Raw genomic sequence first — 20,696 nt, 5'->3', positions numbered from 1 at the left:
AAAAAAAATATGGTATTTACAAAGTTGCTGAGCTAGAGAAGGATCCTACTGGTGAGAGTAGAGCATTGCTTGACAAGCTGGCCACAACCTGCCCTCTCCTGTCCACAAGGCACTATGGGTAGCATTGGAATCATGGCTTTGAAGAGAAAATAAAGCAATGTTTCTTGCATATGAACTTTGTCTCCAACATGCCACAATGGACAGTAAGAGAGGACACTACATCCTGGCCATTTGCACAATACACAATGTGACACAAATATTCCATTTGGTGAAGGCTCCTGGCTGCTTGACAGCATGTTCCTGGAGGAAATGAAACATATCTTCAGAAAGGGACACATGGTTGTGTTAAGGCAGTGGAGCAAACAGAGAGGGCTTTCCAACAAGGAACACAGCAGGACATAATTTCATACATAAAGAGCGCACATTTCAGTGTTACCACAGTAATTCAGACTTTCTTGGTAGCATGTGAGGCACTGTGGAGGGGCTTCCACTGAAAGAGAATGCATCAAAAATACAGAAAACAAACTGTCTGCAATGGAATGTCTTTTTTATTGGCAGTGCATTATCAGTTACAATGGCAACAAAGAGAGCAAGTTGTCATACAGAGTCTTTCCCAGACAGTGTTTTCCACTGTGATCATGGCTGTGTCAGTTCCTGACCCACCCGGCCACAAAACCTGACAACAAACCTTCCACAGAACCACATGTTCACCTGAATACTCAGAGCAAAATGCTCTAGATGGGTACACAGCACACAGGCATCTCACTACTCTCCTTAGGCAGGGTTTGGAGAACGCTGTTACTCGGCAAGGCTTACCTGTGGGGTCCGAGAACTCTTGGAGCTCAGGTACCTGGGGCGGTAGCACGGGTGGCTCAGGTAACTTCCCAGATCTCAGCATGTCTAATTCGGCCTGCAGCTCCCGGATCTTCTTCTTCAGCCGGATGCAGTTGGGGCAGAAGGAGGTGGTGGGGATTTCATGGGAGTCACCTTGTGCAGAAGCCAGTGACAGCTCAGTTGGGCTGTCTGCTTTGAGTGACAGGGGTTCTTCTTCCTCATCTTCAAGGATGCCCACATCTTTGGCTAAGCTGAAAGAGGAACTGTGGGGGACCTTCCATTCCCCCTCACTCCGGATTCTGCTGAGGTTCAGGGAGCCATCCTGCATGGCACTGCCACACCTCTCAAAGATGTCTTCAGTCTGGTATTTAGATGCTTTTCTAATGGAATGCGGCGTACTTGTTGCTAACTGGTTCTCTTCAAATTTGGTGGACTCCAAGGAAGCCTCCAGGACATCCTTGAAGATGAGGTCTATCTTTTTTTTCTTTGTTTGTGAATGGGATTCCACCTCGTCACAGCTGCGCTTGTAGGGGCTCTTCCCTTGTTTTAAGGGGGTGAGCTGGAGTGGCCCCCTTGCATCTTCTTGATTTTCCACATTCTTTTCTGACTTTTCCCTCTGCAACTTTTTATCTCCTGGAAAGGAAAATGAGGGGTGGGGATTATCACCAGGAACCGAGTAACATCCCTCAACCTAAAACTCAAACAAAAAAAGAACAAAAAGGCAGGCTGTATCCCTGCAGGTCTGCACATCATGTTACAAACCAGGGAACTGACACAACTCAGTGGAAACCAAGACTCGCGAGAGAAGGAGCCCTGCTAATGGGCACGTCTGCAAAAACAGAGAGAGTCCTGAGTAGCCACAGCGGAGTAGGACCCTCACACTTTAAAGAGAAGAGAAATTACAGGCAGCTTGTTTAACCTAAAGATATAACCAACCTACAATGTGAATGACTATGAGGTGATTGATTGATCACAGTGGAACCTAATGCCCAGAGCCCAAGCGCCATTTCGGCTGTCTGGAAGACCTGCCTGTGCCTGTTTTGACTTGGTAAAAGGTATCAGGTTTACAGCAGTGCAGTGAGAGATTTGGACCGTTTCATGACAACCCCAGCGTCTGTGCACAACACAGCACAAAGTTTCAAGCCCCTTTACTCTCCTTCAGTTTGGAGGCTGCTCCAAGTAAAAACAACTTGCACTCTTAAACCCCAAGGTACTCATTGTTAACTGAGCTACAATGGGTGAAAGCCCTCGAAGGATAGGACATCTAGCTTGTCCCGGTGGAGTCTAAGAGTGTGGCCATTCATTGATTTAAAAAAAAAAAAAATAACAAAAGCAACCTCATACAAATTATTAATTGCTTAAAATAAAGGGAAGAGCCAGATTTCCTTACCTGGAAATTCAAAAGACGATAGGTTTGGCTCAATTTCCATCATTCTTCTATCTTGTAAATAGCTTCAAGCATTGATGGCTTCCCAAACAAGACGCTGCTTTATGCTGATTTTTGGTTTTGTTTGCTTTTAAAGTGCATTCATGCTTTCATAAGAGTTACGGAGCAAAAGCTACCTCTAAGGGGAGTAATGCTAAGAATGCAGAAAAGATGCAAGACTCAGAACAGCTAGAGTAAGGCACCGTAAAAAAGGGCTGGCCCAAGTGGCAGTGGCTTTTGATGTTGGCTGGCAACCCCAGCCACTTCTTGAGGGAATCCATAACAACAGATCTCATTGTCAACAAATTGCCAAGAATTTCTATGGGCAAAGTTTTGAGTCTCTGTCCTAATATTTCCCCTGTTACGCACTATAACGACTACTGGCAGAAGTGGGAATTTAGAGAATGGATTCTTCTTCTTCTTCGGTTGTTTTTGGCCCCAGCTGAGTGGTTCAGCTCTATGGAGAAGCTAGAAATGACAAGACGGTCCCTCAAATTATTGGTCTCAACTCCATTGACGAGGCAGGTCAGAAATGAAAGCCAGACACCATGTTATTCTTCTGTGAGTTAATAAATCATGCCACTTCACTTGACAGGCTCCTCTGCAGGGAATGTGAAACCTTTTAAATAGAAACTGACTCAACAGATTTAGGTGCCGCACCCTGACTGCCTCCCAGTGTCCTCCGAGCTGAGGTCGTGTTGTCTTGCAAATCTAGCAATGGTCCAAGAGAGGCTCCTTGTTACAATGTCTCTGCACTGCTTTTGTGAATGCAGGCTGAGCCCAGCTTCCTGCAGGATGAGTTCACCAAGATGCCAGGGGGTTCCTAGGATGATCTCTGCAGCCACGTGGGATTCTCCCTGAGCGCGCAGCAGTCTCTGGTGGGTCCTCCAGAGCCCAGAGGAAGATCTTCACCACACTCATGGCACAGATCAGGCTGTGAGTTACCATTTCAGCTGGCAAAAATCATGACACCACCACTAAAGGCATGGCTGTATGGCAGGGCAATCGTTCGTGGCCTTGATGTCCCTCCAGAGCAGCTGCTCCAAGGGCATAGTCTTTCTCTTGTCGTACTTTCAGAAAGGGCTAAGCCATCTGGACAACTAATGTGTGCATGGGATGCAGCAGCATCACTGCAGTCTGTACCTAATCACTCAGTAATGTTTATTAACAAAAAAGAGCACATTCATGCCAATGTTAATTCAGAAGTGGGAATTGCCCAAGTACAGTCATCAAGATGTAACACTGCAAGTGCATAACTCCAGGGTGATGGAGGATAACCAGCTTTTTCAGGACATCTTGTCCACCCCATGATTAAAGAGGAGACACCTTTTACCAAGTCAAGGCAGCAACAGCAGCTGTGTAATAATATACATGGGAATCTTGATTAGAAAGTTATATTTAGTGTGGCTGCTCCTCTGAGGCCCTGCCATTCTGTGGCCAAGCCTGGAAAGAAATGCCCCTAATTAACTTCAGGTCTCGGTATTGTGTAGATGAACAGATGCATTAAGAATTTTTGCCTTCCTCTAAAGCTTCCTGTATTGCTGACATTACACTGACCTAAAGAACCACTGGGTTTGTTCCAGTACAGCTACTCTTAAGATAACAATTTTTATCCAGGGAAGAATCAGTCTGACAAGTACAAAGCCTCCTGTACGTTGTACACTAAGGAGTCTCTAGCTGATGTCGCGCTGATCCCAAATTATCTTTCTGAAGAAAGAGGAGATAAATTAGGCGAGGAAAATGGACATACAAACACACCAAGGAAATCTCTCTTTCATATGCACACAAAACCAGCCAGAGCTCCCTCAAACAGGCTGCTCACAGGAGCCAGAGAAAGCAGTATGTTCAGAAGAAAAACCTAATGCCTGTCTGTGGGACCACCAGCTTGGCAATCTTCAGGCCAGGAATCCTCATGACAGAGAAGCTCTGTGATCCCTGGGCTTTGCATCAGGCCCTTGCAGCACACCCACGATATGACACAACACAACACGACACAACATGACATGACACAACATGGCACAAATCTTTCTTTTATGATCTCCATGACAGCGGTTATATTCTTCTTCTTGTACACCCATCCATCCATGTCATGCAGAGTTCTCACCCAGAGGTGCTCTGCTTCCAGAAATGCAGCTCTCCTCTCACAGCCTGGGCATCACCTACTTCACCCACCACACTCGGTGCAACAAGTATGGCAGCCCAAGGGGATCGGGGGAGAGGGTGGAAAGGGAGGGGACTCACCGCTTGTGAGATTTCTGTTGATGGTCTCCTGGGACATACAATGCAACCGCTTCATGTAATCCTCACTGTACCAGACCCGCAGCTTCTCCCCAGGGTGGATGTCACGGCAGGCACGGAAGTAAATCCTCTCGCTGTGCTGGAAGGCCATCAGGTTCTGCTCCCTCTCCTCTCGAGAGATGATCACGTACCTGAGGGCAAGGTGACAAGGCAGGCATGAAACACAAATGTTTCTCCTGTGCCTGCCCTTGCACCAGAACGACAAGCATGAGGAAGCCAGAATGACCTTCAGAGAGAGCCATCAACACAGCCAGACTGGAAAGCATGGAGCTGTAAGTAATGGTGTGCAAATTGCCAGAGGTACAGGACAAAGAGCATGGACATCCAGGGAACACTAAGACAGTGAGTTCATTTCTGCTGTGGAAGGAATGATAGCAATGTGCATCCATTCTGAAGGACTATTTCTGCCAGTAATGGTGACACAAATACTCATGGGCACATTTTTTTTTGCCTAGAGATGGAAACAAGGATTTCTGGATTCCCCACCATCACTTCACATTCCAGGGCCTCCTCCTTTATTCTCAGGAGCATCCAGAGTGTGGCAGGGTCCCTCCATCTGCCTCTTTCCCAAAACCACCATCCTTCTTTTTAGCATAAATCAGATTGCCTTGCTTCTCTGCTCTCAGACAAGCACAAGTGAGATAATCAGGGCAGAAACAGGGATATCTAATGTGCATGGGGGTATTATATGGTTGTCCAAAAGGAAGCCAAAGACTGGAAGGTTTTGCACTTGGGCTTTCAGCAGGGTGTGACATAAAAACACAAACAGCCCTGCACGTCTCAGGAAAGCCCAGCACCATGTTGTGGGGATCTCATGGCAGTGCTGACAGAAAGACTGCTTTCTGGGCACAGGGTTCATTTTCCTGGTTTAGAACAGCTAAATTTCAGCTCAACAGAAATGCATTAATTCACACTCCAAACAACTGTCCTTGTGTGCAACCTGGAAAGACAGAGATCTACAGCTAGGATGGTATCATTTGCTCGCACACTCCCTGTGTTCTCGCTAGAGGACATGGAAAAGGCTTTGTAATACTGGTTCCAGCTGCCACCAACATGAGCTTGTCACACCCACCCAGGACCAGGAAGAGTCCCTGTCACAGTATCTACAGACCCGAGAGCAGATATGAAGAGTGTGCAGCTAAAAGCTTTTTCTTCTCCTATGCCATTTGCCTCTAGTATTCAGCACTCCCTGCCACAGCAACATTAATGAAGATGAGCTGCATATGGCTCCTCTGACATCTGCTGCCGCTAGTCCTTGCCTAACATTCCCTTATAGTTCATGAGTATTTCTTCATCTTAAGAAATCTGTCAATTTTTCCCTGAATGCTCTCCCATTCTCCAGCCATGTGCATGCACAGATAAAGACAAGCCCACCCACATGTGACCTCACTAACCCACACATCTAAGGCCACAAACTTGGTGAAATTTCCTACAAAACACAGAAAACAAGTCTGCAGTGGCTCAGATGGCCCATAGCTCCAGCAATTCTGGTTTTAATGTTAAGCAACTCTGCATGTGCCTGCACTAAGCTGTATTTTTCCTAACGTGTGCTAACCAGGATGCTCCACAATCTTCAGTAATTATTTAAACATCAGGCTCCCGCATTGCCAAAATTAGTGAAACATTGGCTTTGTTAACCCTTATTCTACTTTTGATCACAAAACAAAAGAATTTTAAATGATCATTTTGTGTATTTGAGAAGGAATGGAAGACTGGACGAGTGTGGTAGTAAGGAAGTCCTGGAACAGCAAACAGCTAGTGCTGCCAGGCTGTCACTTCTGGGTGTTAGTGATCACTCCACAAAATGTGTATCAGACATACAGACAGTCACAAGATACACAACCCCTGAGATAAAGCAATATGCTGTGGTCTGTCTGATGCCCTGCAGCACAGGAGATCCTAGAAGATACTCGCCCCAGTCCAAACAAATGCCTGGATGCTTCCTAGTGCCAGTTAAGGAGAGCCCCTGTGGCCACTCTCCACCCTGCTGCCCAAACATCGCTGGAGCAATGATGAGATCTGGCTGCACCTGCAAAGGAGCCCGGTTAACTGAAGAGATTTACCACCTCGAAGTCACTCATAGCCTCTTAACACAACATACAGGACTCCCACCCCCACAGCCAGAGGCCCTGACGCATTCATGGCCCAGCGGCAGTACTATCCAGTGCATCCACAGCATTTGACAGTGAGATTTAGAAAATTCTCTCAAACACAGTTTTGTGTGGGAAAGGAAAGCCTGGTTAACTATTCCCACCAGGGCTCACTTTAATTACATAGTATTTTATTAAGCATAAGCATGCTTTTCCTGTTTGCTCTGCTGCCTGTAAACCCTTCCAATTTCCTGCCTGAGACTGTCCTTGAGCTCTGCGTGGCAGGGAGTGTGGAGAGCGCAGGCTGGAGGGTGCGAGCTGCAGTACTGCTGCAGCCATGCAACACCCTGCAGCACCCTGCAGCCCTGCCACACTCTGCAGGTCTTCAACACGCTGCAGATCTGCAATACTGCTGCAGCCCTGCAGCATGCTGCTCGCTCACTCCCATCCAGCCTCCTGCAGCATCCAGCGCTGCTGATCTCATCAGGAGTTATGAAGAAAGCCCTTAACAGACAGTTGTGGAATAATACAGTCACAAACACTTTCCTTACAGCTGGTGGTTTACGCTCTGAGAGGAAGTTTACATCTGTGATACTTCCCTGAGGTAAGGTAAGTGGGGATGAGATCATCAACACAAATGAACCGCTTTCAAACCAGTGCTGCCCAGCCACGGCTTCAAGGGCAAAAATGACACAGGTTATGAAGGACTGTGTAAACCCCAAATTCCACCTGTTGGTCTAGAACACCTCATGCTGCTGCACACCACAGGTTACAGGCTTTCCCAAGGACAGAGTTAGTCTCTCCACAGAAGAGCAGCCTGCTTGGGGAGGCAGGGGCACAAACTGCCAGCTGAGAGGGGAGACTGTACCAGTCTGCCTTCCTGAGTAACCCTTCCTGCATAGGCTGGGCAAGCGGCCAGTCCCCCTGTTGATGCCAAACACTCAAGCTGAGCTGAGGCAAGGCAGCCACCTCCGTTCAGATGCTGAAGACAGGCACAGCTAGGCTGGCACAGCAAGGCTGTCACAAGTCTGCACACAGACAGGCACGGCCTTGCTTGCATACCAGGCTTCCCAGGGACCACCATCCCTTGAGGAACAGCAGGGTTGGGACCACCTTTGGGGCAGAGCCAGCCACCCAGAGCCGCTCCTGTTCTTGCAGACAGGCACTGCCACCAGTAGCAAATAGGACGTTTTATGTCCTGCTTGGTCCCTGGGATGAGCCAGGCTCAAGAACACGCCAGACTCTATCCAGGCTACTCAGGACCAGCTGTTGCACCAATGGAGACCATTTATGACCCACCTGCAGCTCCTTGTTCCGCAGGACCACTTTTCTCATAGCCTTTCTAGCTAGCAGCAAAAAAACATCCTTGCCTCCCTTTCTTCTAAGCCACAGCCCACTCAGGACACCAAATTGCTAAGTTTTGGAAAAAACATCACGGTATTTTTTGGCAGCCAGGACCACTCCTCCCCAGGAGGTGAATGGAGCAGCCAGTAGAGACAATAAGGAGGAAGGAGAGCCCCACAGCTGGAAGATCAGATTTATGTCACTCCTCCTGCCCGCCCTCAGATTTGCCCCATGCCTCCCCACTGCCCCTGGGGGTGCTCCACTGATGCCCTGCCAGGGCAGAGCACTGCAGGGAAAAGGCCACTGGCTTTCCCAAATCCAAGTCAGGCGCAGAGGCAAGGCAGGAGATCCCGTGCCAGAGAGCTGCCACTAGCCCAGGCAGATGCCACGGGGTGCCATATCCACAAACCCTGCCCCAGCTCCCCAACACCCAGTGCCTCCAGGAGACCCCACATCTGTGACAGGCTTGTTACCAGTTCAGGCAAAAATTCTCTGTGAGAAACAAACGACTCAACAACAACTGTGTTAAGGGTTATATATTTATTGTATTCTTAACAAAAATACTTTTTAAGATAATTTTTTCGGCATGTGCAGGACATGGAGATACTGGGGTTGAACACAGCAGTTTGCTTTGACAGAAGCACTTACTTCAACAGCCAGTTAACATGGGTGCAGGAGGAAGCATCCTTTGTGAGCCAGTACAGAAAAGCCACTCCACTGAGGGGTCTACACAGGGCAGAAGATACGGCTGCAAATCTGGGCCAGTCTGTAATAGTCCACAGAGGAAACTGTGGGAGACACCAGGTGGTTAACAGTGCAAGGTCGGTTCTCCTGAGCAGAGCCCAGACTTTGGGGGTTTGCATTGAAGGCTGCGCACACTGTATCAGGACAATGGGGTTCTCTCTCTAAATGCATCTATGTGGGCAAACTGATGGCAGCAATGAGGGCAACTCCCTCCAGTGCCCAGCATCCATGGGAGTCTACTCCTCTGCAGTCCTGAGGGTTCCTGGAATAGATCCACCCAGACATCAGAGGAGCTAATCCTATCAGTACATCCATGGGAGAACATCAGTACGGACCAAATATTATAGAAATATAAAATACGATTTCTGGCATATAGCAGCAGTACTGTATTGACTCAGAAAGCCTTTAAAACATATCACTGTTTTTTCAGTTCTCTGTGATTCATAAATTAGATCAACTTCTACCAGATTTCCCAAGCTTCCCTTCAACTGAAGGGAGACCGTGGCTTTTGCAGAATACAAATCTAACAACAGAAGTAAAATTATATTCTCATAGAAAGGTGAGCAAGTACTGCCCTGGTCTTGCACCAGCACTACGAGGAACGTTTTCTGCATGAAACCAGCGTGGGTCATTCCTCAGAAAGTTTTTTCTCCTTGCCTCTACTTCCTTGCTCAAGGGCCTTTTACCACACCACTGAAAATAAATTACTTGAATAAGAACCACAGAACAATTAAAAAGAAAAAAGGAAAGCACATCAGGAACACCTGACACAGCAGACATACAGTGAGCTTTCCAGAAGAGAAACTAGTGCACTATACTTTCAAAGGACAGGCCAGACAGATTAAAGAAGATCCTTCAAGATCACATAAACCAAGCTATCTTTATGCTACACTGCGCTGTGTTCAATTCCCGCTGAAGTATATACAACCTTTTGGCCAAGTCTGTAGCCTGGACATGGCACGATGACAGGCATTCATACTAACTTGAATATTTTGCTGTAACCCACCTCCACATGTAACGGAACAGCCCAGAGAGCAGCAGCGTGCTGTGCATTGGCCCTTTTCTCTGCTGAAGAATGACATGATAATGGTCCAGATTTTTCCAGAGATGGGGGCAACATGGTAAGTGCAGATGTGTAAATCAAGCAAAAGACAGACATATCGTAAAATAGCTGCCATGTGTATGTTATCACCACCTGAGGTAACATTATTAAAGCAGAGTTTCTGAATCAGGGTTGTACATGGAAACCTTCTGCAGCATTAAAGCAATTCAAACGTTATAACACAGTTCTTTCTTGTGTCTGTATGGGGAAAGAAAGCAGTACAAAACCATTATGTCTAGGATTTTAACCTATATAGATGTAAATTTAGACTGTAAACTCTTCACTATAGGAGAACACAGTACAGATCCCATGCTCAATACCACTGAGTAAGTGCAAAGTGACTGTACTGGACTTGACAGAGTTACAGCGACACAAAACCAAACTGTTCCCAAGGTAAGAGGCAGGCCCTATATCTTTCCTTGTTTCTGTGCAGTCTCATATTTTGAAGAGGGCGAGGTGGTTCAAAACTGATTAAAACATGCAAGAAAATAATATAATACAATTCTCTTTAAATGTTGTCATATTAAGAAGTAACCATATTTTAACGGCAATTGTGAAGGGTAGGTAGGGGTTTCAGACTCGAGCATCCGAAAATTGAACTCTTTGTGCATGTGGTACTGCCAGATCAAGGCAAGTGCCATAGCAGCCCTTCTTAGAGTCTAAAACCACACAGTACTCAGATCTGTCCTGTCCTGAGCATCAGCCCTTCTTCCCTTCCCTGTGCAAGCTCTGCTTTTACATCCCTCTTCCCAAACCTGTGTGTGAGTCACAGCGAGCCCAGGATTGCCCATTATTGCTGAACACAAGATAAAAACAATGAGCCACTAAAGTCTTCAGAGTCATAAGGATGTATTTCTGCACAGTGCATATACTAATTTGCAGGAAGATGATAGGAAGGCAGCAGTTGGGTAAATTTGTGGGTTGATTGCAACGGGAGCTCTGTAGTACACTGTCTCAGTAAATAAGACTTCACAGGCACAGGAAGAGATAAAGATAATGCTTCCTATTGCATCTCTTAGCTTATAGAGCATGCAAAGCATGGGGAAGCCAGTGCAAATTCCTAATCTCTATTAACAGAAAGATGTTCTACATCCCAAGCTCTGTAAGATTTGAGATTCCTCTTTGCCACTGCAGATGGCCAGCCCTACTATTCAGCTGCCATGGTTCATACTGCTCTGTTAGCTAGCAAAGGGATGGACAGGTTAGGGCGTCTGTTGACCTGCCCTGCAGAGTACTGATACACATGGAGATGCCATGTGAGCATGCAGCAGCTCAGGAAGGGGCACCCTTCTTTATAGGAAGCAGGTTAAAAATGGTGCTTTCTCTTTCGTGACCTGGTAGTCCGCGCAGGAGGAGTCTGTTTTGGTGGGTTTTGGTTAGACTCTGCAATGGGCTCAGGGGGCTGTTTTGAGCAAGCTGCTTGCAGAAGAGACCCCTGCATGCCACTAGGATCCTGTATCCTATGGAAAGCCTGGACCCCATCACAGATTTCTGACAGAGTCTGGCACATCTGGCTGATCTGGCTGCTGAGGTCAGCCATCCTCTGACTGATGACATGCATGCTGTCTGCCATGTCTCTGTGAATGGCCACCAGCTCCTTGCAGAACTGCCTGAACAGGTCTGTTTGCTGCATGTGGGAATGGAGAAGCTGGTGATCGAAGCTGGAGAGGGGAGGGCTCCTTGTGCGAGGATGCGGGGGTCTGCAGGACGAGGTGGTGCGTGGGGATGGACGGTGCAGTTCCTGCCTTTGGCTGGTAGCTTCCGAGTGCTCTGATGAGGATGAAGTGTGGAAGAAGGAGGGCCCAGAGAGCTGGCTGACTCCTGCACTGGCCCTCTGCAGCGATGAGAAGCGGTGTGCTCGAGAAGTGCCTGGCATCTCTTCATCTTCGTCAGCTTAAACAGAAGAGAAATAATGAATTAATAACATGAAATCCTTCACAACTCTGACTTGTGTTTCACGGTATGTCAAAGCACATGGAAAAAGGGTTTTTCCCTCCTCTGAGCCTGCCAGTTGAGACAAGCCTGTAGCTCCTGATACATCACTCAACATGCATGTGCAGCAACATTAGAATCTGAGTGACAAGTTTAGCCGTGAGAGGCCTGAAGAGCAGTTGAACCCAGTCAGTGCAGGAGGAGTCCAAGCTGCCATGGTATCCTGTACACAGCATTGTTCATTACTAGAAGATGAATTAATTTCAGACAGTAGCAATGACCCTCCTTCCCCAAAACCACAACTAGCTAGAACACTCCAACATTTTGGAGGGACAAAGGCTCTTCGCCTTTGGTTCAGTCTCAGAACACCCTGACACATTCAGTTCCTCATGTCAAAACCCTGCTCCCATGTCATTTCTTACATGCTCCACACTGAGAAAAGCACAGACACAGTCTTCGCTGCTTGCAAGGTCTATACTGCAAGGCAACTACATGGCTTGGCGTAACTAAGAGAACCAGGCAGTCAGGCATAACAGCAACAGGATCCTGTATTAATCAAGCATGTACACTCACTGCAAAACCAAAACCAAAGCAAAACTCGGTGAAAAAGTTCTCATTAGTCTGATAGATATCTAGTGATGTGCCAGTTCACAGGTACAGGCACATCAAGTGTCAGAAGAGATGATACTTCACATGTTGCTGCTGCCTGCTATCTCCTTGCACATTTTACCTCTGAACTAGCACAACTGGCTTCCAAGATAAATGCAAAGAATGATCAGGTCCCACTTTGTCAGTTCTTGAAGATTTTTGTCCTTGTCTTCCCACTAACACTACTTCAAATACAAGACCTATGAAGCGTTAGTTGGCTCACTTCCCAAGAAGTTATCCCCTTTTTCTCTCCTTGGTATCCCTAAAAGCTCACAGACCAAGTTGTACATCCATATAAGAAAACCGTATGTACACAACTGAGGAAAGAACCTGCAAAAAAGTAGCTTGTAGTTCAGCACTGGAAGGTGTCTGTGAGTTGTGGTGTAAGAAGATTAACTGAGAAAGCATGAAAAGTAGTTCTATAAAAAACAGTGAAGAAGGGAGTAATTATCATCTACTTTTTTCACAGCACTTGTGCTGAGCCTTCAGACCACTAGTGAGAAACCATTAGTGGCCTGGCCTCAGAGGATAAACACCAGTGATCACTAAGCCCCCTCAACAGCCCTTTTGGAAGATGGTTACCATGCAGTGATCCACTAGTGACTGGCACATGGCTCTCAGCTTGACAGCACTGCTGTTTTATTGGGGTGCATGCAAGATGAAGAACTTTTAATCCTTTACAAACACTTCTTCACAGACTGGAGGTAGTTGCACTTCAACTACAGACATTCCCTCACTTGTAGGCTTAGTTCAGTCTTGGGACCCATTAGGAAAGTGGAATCTGAACAATGTCTACCCTTAGAAGACAGTATGGAAAAGGACTAGATAAATAGATGAAGATGATGTTAACTTGCAAACAGCTTTTCCACAATCCATCTCAATATCCTATGCTTACCAGAGCAGGCTACCTTGAAACCCAACACAGCAGTAGGACCTGGTTTGACAGGCAATCCAGCATCTCACAAAACACACAACGCTCTTCTGGTGTCAAATTAAGATAGGCAAGCATAAGACAAAGAGGTGTTAAGGCAGTGATACTTACAGCTTGTTGACGGGCTGTCAACCACGTCCAGATCCGCTCTTCGGAAGCCTTGCATCTGGTGTGATGAATGCAGCGTCGACTCGATGGCTCTTTCGTGGGCGGTCAGGACAATGGCCGAGGGCCGCCCCGTGCTGCCGGGGCTGGAGAGGGACCTCTGCATGAATGCCAGTTTGTCCTTGGTCCTTCTCTTCATGTCATCCCACCTGTGCTTAATGTCTTTGACAGATCTGGGGACTTGGCTGACTGATGTGATCTGCCTGGCTATGCCTTCCCAGATCTTGTCCCTGTCAGCATGGGACAGACGCATTGTCTGCCTCCCAAACAGCATGGCTTCATTTCGGGTCACCTCAGTGACCAGAATGTCCAGTTCTTCTTTGGAAAACTTGGGCTTCCTCTTTCGTTCAGCCATGTTCCTTGGGTTGAACATCCCACAGAGCACAATTGGGTAAAAGGAATTCAACGCAAAGCATCCCTCTGCATCCAACCCCTTGGCCAGTGTGACACTGAGGCAGAGGAGTTCGGTGGGATCCAGCTCCCCCCACCCACAACAACCTCTCAGTTTTCCTCAATCGCACCAGGAAAAGGCAGCCTTTTTGTTTTTAAGAGACAATTTTCAAGCTTAAGAAAAAAAACAGCAAGTAGTGTGCAGAAGCCTTCTCGTCTTTACGGTTAAAATGAAATTTTACACTTCATCTGATGCCCTGACTTACGTATGAGAATTTCAGTACAGCCTCACATCACTTGCTGCAGTTTGTGCACAGAAAAAAAACTTGAGAACTCGCAGTCACGTTGATGAATTAGCTTCTAAGGTGACATTGCTCGAAAAAGGGTTCTTGAGGAAATTCAGAGGCCTGAAACATATCTTATTGTTCTGCCTAGCACAAAATGCAATGGAAACTTTTACACCACCCTTTCTGTTAAAACTTGCAGGATGTCATGCAGAGGCTACATCCAATTGGATATTTTCAGGGGAGGGAGATTTCAACCAGACTCATGGGCAATTTCTGCAAATCTTTTTTTCCTAAGAAAAAGTATTTTCTTCAGCACAAGGGGTAATGCACGTCCAGTGTTTGTCTGCTTCACAGCAAGCTTGTTTTACCCAGAAATGGTTGCCATTTCCTATTGTTCTCAAAAGGAATGAGGCCACCCACTTGTTTTTCCTGGCGAGGCTTTGCTGTCACTGCTGCTGACAGAAGCCTGCTCCCAGTTTCTGATGTTTCAAATTAAAAACTCACAGCCTCAGCCCATTGAGAAAAAGAGGCAGCCATCCTGAGAACAAGCAGTGTTGTTCGAAGAGGGGTGTGTGTGTATGTGTTAATTTTTCCAGACACAGCCAAAGGAAACTTCAAAAATAAACAAAACTTTAGTCCTAAACAGGGCTTTTCACTGGGGTGAAAAACAAACAAGGCAGTAGGTCTATTCAACAGGGCAAGAGAAAAACTGCGTGAACATCCAGTTTTGCACATAAACACAGTGGGATTGTGGGCAGGGGAATAATCCGCAGCCTGGGCAATGGACACCTGCGTACAAGCACGGAGAACAGCACAGAAGAGATCAGAGGCCACAGAGGAGCAGAACTTCTGTGAAAACTTAAGTGTATGCCTTGATTTGCACTATAGCAGAGTGAAATGCCAAAATAGTTATGCTAGTGCTACATTTTACAAAAACCAGCTTTTACACATCTTCAAACAACTAAAAACATGGACGTTGGAAACTTTTTTTAAAAGGTCAACCTTTTTGGCACCCATGTCATTTAGTTCTTAATATTTTAAAGGAAGCTCTCAGGTAGAAGTCTACATCGGCATGGAGTTATGGTACAGAACACAATACTCAACTGAGGTAGAAAACTTCAGTGTTAATATAAACCACCCCAAAAATCTGTCACTACAGCCTAGAATTAAGATTTAAAAAGGATATTAAGATGTAACATACAGGAAATAAGACATCTTGATGGTTAGGACACCTAAGAACTGTCACTAAAGTGACTCTGTGGGAGGGAAAACTTATTGCCTTCCCAATGTGTTAGTTTTCTTTCTGCTTATGGTCCCAAATTAAATGAAACCAAAGATGCTATCAACTAGTAATACCAGCATTAAAGTTAGCATCTTTGCAATGTTAGGGGAACAAACTCTGGCTGGGATAGCTCAGACCCTCCTCTTTTAAAGAACTACATTTAATGCTAAAATCGCATCTGAATGGCCTGTCTCTCAGGGGCAGACTTTAGCTACCTCAAAATACTTTCTGAAAAGCTGGTATAAGCAAAGGCCTCAGCATTATTCCCCCTTGCCCCACGTTTGCCATGTCCCTGCTGGCACCTCTCTGTTGCTGTCGTGGCCCAGCAGAAGAGATGAGGTTTGGGGTGCTCTCATGTGAAAGGTGCTTGTGGGCTGCAGAATAAGAAAAACCTACAGAAAGGCAGTGTGACCCTTGTCTGATGTCGTTCCACTTTCTTCTTAGTGCTGTTACATTGCTGTTTAATGAATCTCCCTGACACTGCTCCCTCCATCAGGGTGTCAGAAGCTGTTAACTTTGGTCAAAGCTGGAAGAACCAGTAGGAAATGCTGCTGAAATCCAGGCCACATACAGCTAAGTGCATAGATGCATTTCACTGGGACAAACATATATGTATCCCCGAGTTCCTCTTTTGGTGAAGCTTCATTTGTGCCTGGATAGAAGGAGCATTTAGGGAAAATGGTAATGAAATGATGGAGAGCCAGCAAAGCACTTGCTACACTGACCTCAGTCTAAAAAAAAAACCAACCACCCAAACTTAAAAGGAAAAAGGAGTTCTCCCAGCTGAACACTGGAAGGAGGGAAAAGGCTACATGGAATATTGAGAAAGGGAACACTTATGGTTTGATTTTTACCACATTCAGCAAAATAGGATGTCGTGTATATTCTACGCAGGTACCCTGGACTGCACAGTATCATCAGTGCCTCCGTGTGGGGGAAACAAACCTCCACTGACAAGCTGCTCTAGTAAAAAGGAGCAACGGTATTTTGCAAAGCGCCCCTGGGTAGAGGTGAGCTTGCAGAGCAGAAGTCTCTCCAGAGCTTCTCAGAGACGCCGCGGGGTCAGGAAACCTGTGCCCCTTCTTTGTTGAATCCACAGCTGCTGTCACCAGCTAAGCTGCACCGCTGGGAAATCGGAGCCCTTTTTCCAGTACACAGGACAAACTGTGGCAGATCTGGATACTCAGATTTTAGGGTTTCTCCTCATTTGCTCCAGCATGACTTGGGTCAAAACTATCTAAGATAACTATTCCAACAGCAAACTCACCATGCAAAGAGTAATGAGTCCTGGCCAGTTTTAATCACGAATTCAATTAAAGTTAGGTTCCCAGCAGGCACATTAACTTCCTCCTTATAAAAATGCAGACAGTATTACTGTCAGAGATCTTTTTCTCCTCATGCATTTCCTCTAGCACGCAGGATGCCTGTAGGAGCAGCCACTGATATTTGGAAGTTCCTCTCTGGGGATGCTGTATGGTTTTAGCAAGCCCCTGAAGGAGCCACTGCTGTAGGTCTGAGAATTCATATCTCAGCCCAGGTCAATCTGAAAGTGCAAGACTGTACAGCTACTTCTTTAAAAACAAACGTGACATTGTAAACTATGTGAACAGCGGGCACTTAACGATCACCCCACAAAGATATCAGCTGACTCCACTTTTCTCAGCCTCTAAGAAGCAAGTATATAACCACTTCAGAGCCCTGCGGAAATTTTTTTATAGGGATCACAGTCCTGCAATAATTTAGGATCCCTTTGCTCTGCAAAATTTTGGTCTGTACTGCATAAGAACATTTGTTCCACTTGCTGCAAGGTAACAGAGAACTGTTTATAAAGTTCAACGAAACGACTTGTACATATGGTGGAGGCTTTTACTCCCTCTGAACACATGGGCAGCCACAGTAACTCTGATTTTGTTTTTTTTTGGTTTTTTTTTTTTTTTTTAAAAGGTCTTGTAAAGTTGAAACACCAGCTCAGTACTTAAAAGATCTACTGATCTAAGTTGGTTCTCCTTTGAGGAGGACATTGGAATGCCTGACCAGAGCTCCCTTCCAAGCTGTATTATTGTATGAAGATAAATCGCAGGCATCTCGATTATAAGGAGACATAGGAAGACATACAGTCTTGCTCCCCGTGACTCTTTGTTATCATGTCTGGAGAGGAAAGGGGGCAGAGAGGATGGCAGAGGAAAAAAAGTGATGAAGTCTTGCACCAACCTTTTCACATGGGCTGAGGAAAAGGATGAATTTGAACTGTGCCAAAAGCCTGAGAACTCAGGTACTCACATGTAAGAAGGGACACAGACTACAAATGCCAAAACTAGCCTGGAAACCCCACACATGAGGCACTTCAACAATTCAGTCGGGCACCACCAGTTTGCTGGTGCTTCCTATCCTGCATCTCAGCCTGGGCCAAGTGATATACACACAGAGGGCTTTTTCCTGAACTTTCTGAATTACCTTCATTTTTTGTTCAGATCCTTGAGAATTTCCTCAAACATAACCAGAAACAACAACTGATTCTGTGCAATCTTTCAGAAGCCCCAAGAACTCCCATCAGCAGCAGTTTACGGTTTGTGCCTGAGAAAGCACCAATTTCACTTGAGGTTTGCTATGATCCATGGTAATCAATCACCCTGAGCTCCCAGATAAATAAAAACAGAGGAAGAGGTTTGCAAACACCTCTGCAGGTCAAAGCCATGGAGTTTCATTAAGTACTGGAAACAACAGCGCTCTGCTCTGGACAGAGATGAAAAGTACACTATCCCTGTGCCAACAGCCAACTTCGCAAAGAGAACATGCTCCCAGCATCAGGAGTTTGTCTTGACTGACTGACAAGGGAAAGGGCAAGAGGATGTCACCGCTGCCATGCCATCCGCTATGCTCTGTACTTCTTCCTCCTTGTCAGCCACTGCCATAGGTAAACAGCCACTTAAAATTAAACCAGCAAGTGCTGCAGCGTACACATTGTCCTCAGTGAGAACATGAAAATGGACTTGGATGTGGTAGTCAAACAACAAAAACAATAGCCAGATCTACAAGAAGAGAGAGGAGTCAGCCCAAGCTGCCCTCCCCGTGCCATACCCACCTACCCAGAGGGTGAGTAGATCTGCTTTGCAAAGAACTCCATCTGTGAGTGATGGCAAAGAGCACCATCTGAAAAACAAAAAGAGCGCTGTCTACAGCGTCCCGGAAGTGCAGTTTCTGTGGGTCATCTCCGTGACAGGCAATGTCCTAGCACAGGATATCAAGTGCACCTCTGTTTGAAAGCTGCTAACGAACAAACCCAAGGCTTTTTGAGGATTACCGTCTCCACTTGAACTGTCAGTCAGATTCTACATAATATTGCTATTAGAAGCAATTTTCAAGAGTAAAAACAGAAAGATCAGTAAGACTGGTATAGCCTGCACAGGTTCTTTGATACATCCTTCCCCACAAGAGTTGCAAGCATTGCCTTTCCACAAAACTGTAACCTTCTCACCTTTCATGGCTGTACAGAATGGCCTAGGCCACACTCATCTCAAGACTTACCCACAGCAAATACAAGTTTAGGCAAGAACATTCTTTTCTTTGGTGCTGGGACCATAAGTAGTGCCCATTTAAATTCAGACATCAAACCTATGTTTTAGTACTAGGAAGAAGAGTTCATCATAAGATTTTTGCTTTCCAAAACAGTGGTTTTGCCCAGTTCCACTGTCATCCAGATCACATAAACATCCAGACCTAAGCAGAAAAATCTTACTCTGATTTTTCAACTTTGCAGTCTTTACTTCAAGACATATGTCCCTGCACCTACCTGTCCACTGTACCACTGCTTCTTTTTGGAATATCAATTCCAGCCTCAGCCCAGGTCTAGCATTTTCTCTCATTCAGTAGTGAACAACTGTAACAGCTGGAATTCTTACTGAAAAATGAGATCCTTTGCTGAACTTTATGAACATTAAGTGTCAGAACAGCTGCTATCCATGTGAAGACTCAAATGAAGCAAAAGTGGTGCAACCAGCTTTGACCAGCTACGTCAGCCTTGCATCTAACTATACTTCATGCTCTCTCTTCCCTTAGTGAGTGACAACTCAAAATCCTAGGCAATCAGGCCAATGAACCGCTTAATTCCCATGCTGCTTTGCTCTGGTATGTGAAATGCCTCCTTGACAACAACTGCTTCCAAAATTCACACCTGAAACTAGGACTGGTCCTAATGTGGGATGGGCCACACTATGCAGCCATGTCCCATTCTGGTGACTCACCATACGCACCAGGCACTTCAGTGCTTTGCCTCCATCTCAGAAGGCTGCAAGAGTGACCTACGTTTTGCATAGACATGCCAATACTTGAAGCATCGCATCAACAGCTGAATATGCTCCCTTCCTGCTGCAGCTAACCAGCCAGAGCCAGCCCCACTCCCCTTCAGTACTGACTGGTATTTGGGTTCTGCTCCACTGAGTCCCAGGGCCAGCAGAGGGAGTGCAAGCCCATTCACGATTTCTGCATTTGGAGCTGCAGCAACTGACTTCATGTTTCTCCTAACACAATAAAGCTGACACAACCAATGGCAGCCACCACAGACAACCGTTTCAAGTGAAGCCCAAAAAGGTGAAAAAAAAAAAAAGCACCTCTTTCAATGTCTGTTAAATGGGAAAGGACAAAAAACTCCAAACAAAATAAAATGTTACCTTTGGGATAATGCAAAGCATTTTGCAAATATTTGAACATAAAGAAGAAAAAAAAATCATGGAGTGAGACCTGTCAGTGTTTGTAAGAGTGGATAAATAGCATCATCTTTATAATTTGTCCTCATTTCAGAAAACAGCCATCCTCCACACACACATCCTTGTTTTAGTTCCTTTCATTGAATCAAACTCCAAAGGATTCTCTTCACAATAAATACTGAAAGAGCACAAGCACACCCTTTACAGAAGGGATTGTGGCATTTTGGTTTGTTTTTCTGTCACACAAAGTAACAAGGAGTGTTTGATGGCCTCTCTCTGGAATACAAGAGCCCCAAAAGGGAAGGCAGAAGAGAACTGGACTCACCTCATCCAGTTTGCTTTGGTTTCATCTGTCCCATTGATGGATTTGTAGTGGTTGTTCTTATCAACAATCTGTGGAACAACAGAAGAGATGCAGCAGGTCAGCTAGCTGGTCCAGACAGGAGGTCTGTGAATCTCAAATCACCGCTTCAGTTCCAGCCTTAAGTCAGGACATGAAACTCTATGCAATGAATCTCAG

The 20,696-nt window shown here is 45.9% G+C and overlaps 1 protein-coding gene across 5 annotated transcripts in view; it reads right to left on the bottom strand.

Annotated features, from left to right (window-relative positions):
- PRDM11 (PR/SET domain 11) overlaps window positions 1-20,696 on the bottom strand; it is a 48,764-nt gene that overhangs the window by 5,429 nt on the left and 22,639 nt on the right. For 3 of the 5 annotated variants that reach the window (XM_065839105.2, XM_065839104.2, XM_071809114.1), the window contains exons 5-7: window positions 20,502-20,569; window positions 4,502-4,689; window positions 817-1,467 (exon numbers count right to left, since the gene is read on the bottom strand). In XM_065839105.2, coding sequence (XP_065695177.1) covers window positions 817-1,467; window positions 4,502-4,689; window positions 20,502-20,569 — 907 coding nt within the window. Of the gene's footprint in view, window positions 1-816; window positions 1,468-4,501; window positions 4,690-8,647; window positions 11,732-13,460; window positions 13,874-20,501; window positions 20,570-20,696 lie in introns of those variants that run through there. The other 2 variants (XM_065839107.2, XM_065839106.2) reach the window with 2 other exon arrangements.

The sequence above is a fragment of the Patagioenas fasciata genome, chromosome 5 (genome assembly GCF_037038585.1).
Source record: "Patagioenas fasciata isolate bPatFas1 chromosome 5, bPatFas1.hap1, whole genome shotgun sequence".
In the NCBI taxonomy this organism is placed as follows: Eukaryota; Metazoa; Chordata; class Aves; order Columbiformes; family Columbidae; genus Patagioenas; species Patagioenas fasciata.
This window is presented reverse-complemented; position numbering and strand designations above follow the sequence as displayed.